Below are 3,311 nucleotides of genomic sequence, written 5' to 3' on the forward strand. Positions count from 1 at the left end.
TTGTTTAATATGCTCATTTATGTTCTTAAATTGGGATTTAAATCAGTATTTTTATCTTTTCAAATCTTAACATAATTAATATTTTTAAAGTATTTAATGGCTGTGCACACATGCTATGTGGCTCTATCAAATCAGCTCTGACCAAAATTTCGATGGCATCCAACAAGTTGCTTGCACAAACAAGGGATTGAGTTTTTTTGATTGTTTGTTTTTTCGTGGGAGCGCAATCTTAAATTTGAAAAAGCACTTGCTTTGTTTTTGCTTTATGTTTGGCTAAAGATGATTGAGCTGGGCCTCCCTGATGGCAGCCTGATTGATGAGTTGATGGAGCTGACAGCACAGAGCCTCAGTCACCTGGAAATCCAAGAACACTTCAACGTCATCAAAGAGATCGGACGAGGGAAATATGGGAAAGTGCTCCTGGTTACACATCGCTTTAGAGGTATGACTGCACTTAATTTTCTGCCATGTATTAAGAAATTTTAAAACTCAGTATTTGTTTTTTTTATCAGATTCCTAACATTAAAGCAGGTAAATTCTTTAACTGATTTCTCCTGGGAAATGATTTTTATAACACTAATAGAAGGAAACAGGTTATACTCTTCTTTAAGAAGAAAGTTTTTTTATTTGCACTTAGCTGTTGTATTCTCACGAAAGGATGCAATATATGATGACATATGTTTCTGAAAAGTACATATTCAACAGACTTAAGACCAAAAACACGTAGTCATTTATAGTCTGCCAAAAGTCACCAAAGTTGTTCTTTTTGTCATGCCAGACATCTCTGTGGGTTGAAATAAAATAAAAGCTACTGAGAGAGAGAATGCTTTAGTGAAGAAACCTCAGGTTAAAAAGGTGGAAATTTGGAAAAACTGCTACTTGAAGAAAACATAAGATGTATGATGTCTTCTGATTCTGTGCAAATCTTGAAACCCGGATGACCCAGAGCGATTGGGTCAAATCAAAGCGGAGCAATAAGGGTGTCAGTGGAGACAAAGTAGACAGCATGAATGCATACCATGGGGTTGCAAAGGGTGGCTGGCTTGAGGCCTGGAGGTTCTCAATTTGGAAACAGCTAGCGTGTATGGGGGTGACCCATACACGCTAGCCTACGTTTTGGAAATACTCTGTTGTTGTGTCTTAAATAATTATCATATTCAACTGTCATCTGTTTAACAAAGTAACACAAACGTGTATGAACTGGGATACTAATTACAAAAACATGAATGATCTGCAGGGACTCCCATGGCATTGAAAGTGATGCCCAAAACTTCAACTAAGCTGCAGGGCTTTCTGCGAGAGTACTGCATCTCCTTGCACCTGTCCTGCCACCCCTGCATTGTGGGTCTCTTTGGCATTGCCTTCCAGTCTAATGAGCATTACTGCTTTGCCCAGGAGCTGATCATTGGAAGGGACCTTTTTGCTGTCATTCAACCAAAAGTGAGTCAAACAATTGCAAAATAAGAGTAGAACTAGAGCCATAATAGTGGGTTTGTAAGATTGTAATGTAATGTAAGCATTTACTTGAAAGTTAATGCTAGCATGCTTATACTGCCATCTGACTTTAGTGTGTTAAAACGTTAACTGTGAAATAGCATGAACCACAAAGTGCAGTTGAATTTGATGGCAATATTATTAGTTTTGCAGGTATTGTGTCTTAAGCCAACATATTGGCTCAGTGGTCAGCAGTGTTGCCTCAGGAGAAAATGGCCCTGCATTTTCCTGTGTTTCTGTGTGTTTTCTCCAGGTGTTTGAGTTTCTCAGAATAACTCAAGATAACTCAGGATACAATAACGTACTTAAGATGTATCTTCTGGCCACCAAAGGAATGTAAAGGAAAATGTATCTCATTGTATCTCAATCAATCAAAAAAACAAAACAAAACAGTCAATCAGAATGAAAATCAGTAGATTTCTGCTGTGGGCCCTGGAAATCTGGGGAGGACCCCTTCAGCGCCGTCCATAAGCCATGGCTGTATTCAAGTCTTCCTAAGATAAACTCGTGACATTTTACAACATTAAGAGGTAGACCCGTCAAATATACAGAATTAAAAGATTCTAACAGACCGGGTTCATTTGAACTTAGGCTGTAGAATGTATTGACTGAATTACACCTTTCGCAACCAATATGAATGGTTTTCCAACATTCTTGAACTCGCATTCATCGGAAGAAAACGTTTAGCTGTTTAATGTTTGGTGGAAGAAATGATGAGCACTAGAAATATATTAAAAACGACTGTATCCAGCTTCTATATCAGTGTCACAAGCCCATCTCCAATTTCATTTGTTCTAGGTTGGTATCCCAGAATCCTCAGTAAAACGCTGTGTCCTTCAGATCGCCAGTGCTTTAGAGTTCATCCACAGCCATGGCTTGGTCCACCGTGATGTGAAGCCTGAAAATATTCTTCTGCTGGACAATCTCTGCTGCCAGGTGAAGCTGGCGGACTTTGGCCTTGCCCAGAAGAGAGGAACCCTGATACGTTTCATCACAGGAATCCTGCCCTACATGGCCCCTGAACTTTGTTCTGTAGCTCTGCCCGAGGGCCAGAAAGAGGTGACTGCTCCACCCCTGAGTGTGGAGCCAAGTCTGGACACCTGGGCATTTGGCGTGGTTATCTTCTGCATTCTCACAGGCTACTTCCCCTGGGAACGCTGTGTGGACTCGGATGACTTCTACGAGGAGTTTGCAGACTGGTGGAGAATGGAAGAGCGATCTAACGCTGAGGAGGACATCCCTCCTTTGTGGAAAAGGTTCACTCCAGAAGCCATGGAGATGTTTGGTAAACTCCTGGCTCTGGATGCAGGAAAAAGGTGTTCAGTGGGAGATGTGAGAGCATATGTGGAGAAGGACTGGCTGAAGAAGGTACAAGGGTAATGACCAGCAGTAAAAGTCGGGGAAAAAAGGGAAAAAAGAAAGCAGCATTTCTCTGGATTCTCTGGATTTTGTAGCTCCTTATTGCTTAAAAACACTAAAAATATATGATGTAGCTCAAAGCCAGCATGTGGTTTTCAGTGATCTTTAATATCATTCTGATGCCTTTGTCCTTGTGTTAAAGCACCCTAAGACTAGCAAATTTCTTGTCTTATTGACCATTCAAAATATCCATCTCACATTTGAACTGAAAATCATCAATAAAACTACCAGGCACATCTTTAGACTGTGGAAGGAAACTAAAGAAACCCACCAGATATCGAGGTAAAGGACTCCGTGAATCCAGAACTTTCTTGCTGTGAGGAAGCAGCACCATCCTGCTGCTAGTACGCAAAACAGACAAAAACTAAATCGGGAGTTATCTGCATGTATTTGTTGTA

The 3,311-nt window shown here is 40.6% G+C and overlaps 1 protein-coding gene across 1 annotated transcript; it reads left to right on the top strand.

Annotated features, from left to right (window-relative positions):
* The first annotated feature begins 279 nt into the window (after positions 1–279).
* On the top strand, positions 280–2,874 carry si:dkey-8e10.3 (serine/threonine-protein kinase SBK1). Its single transcript, XM_063465067.1, has 3 exons — positions 280–442; positions 1,238–1,440; positions 2,293–2,874. The coding sequence occupies exons 1-3, from the start codon at positions 280–282 to the stop codon at positions 2,872–2,874; spliced, it is 948 nt and encodes a 315-aa protein (XP_063321137.1).
* The last annotated feature ends 437 nt before the right edge of the window (positions 2,875–3,311 follow it).

This window comes from Pelmatolapia mariae, linkage group LG20, assembly GCF_036321145.2.
Source record: "Pelmatolapia mariae isolate MD_Pm_ZW linkage group LG20, Pm_UMD_F_2, whole genome shotgun sequence".
In the NCBI taxonomy this organism is placed as follows: domain Eukaryota; kingdom Metazoa; phylum Chordata; class Actinopteri; order Cichliformes; family Cichlidae; genus Pelmatolapia; species Pelmatolapia mariae.

What these genes read in the sequence shown, in the direction of transcription:
- si:dkey-8e10.3 (XM_063465067.1), top strand. Translation starts at nt 280, where the DNA reads ATGATTGAGCTGGGCCTCCCTGATGGCAGCCTGATTGATGAGTTGATG. An exon ending in GGTTACACATCGCTTTAGAG is followed by an intron (nt 443 to 1,237) that starts GTATGACTGCAC and finishes AATGATCTGCAG; the next exon opens with GGACTCCCATGGCATTGAAA. An exon ending in TTGCTGTCATTCAACCAAAA is followed by an intron (nt 1,441 to 2,292) that starts GTGAGTCAAACA and finishes CATTTGTTCTAG; the next exon opens with GTTGGTATCCCAGAATCCTC.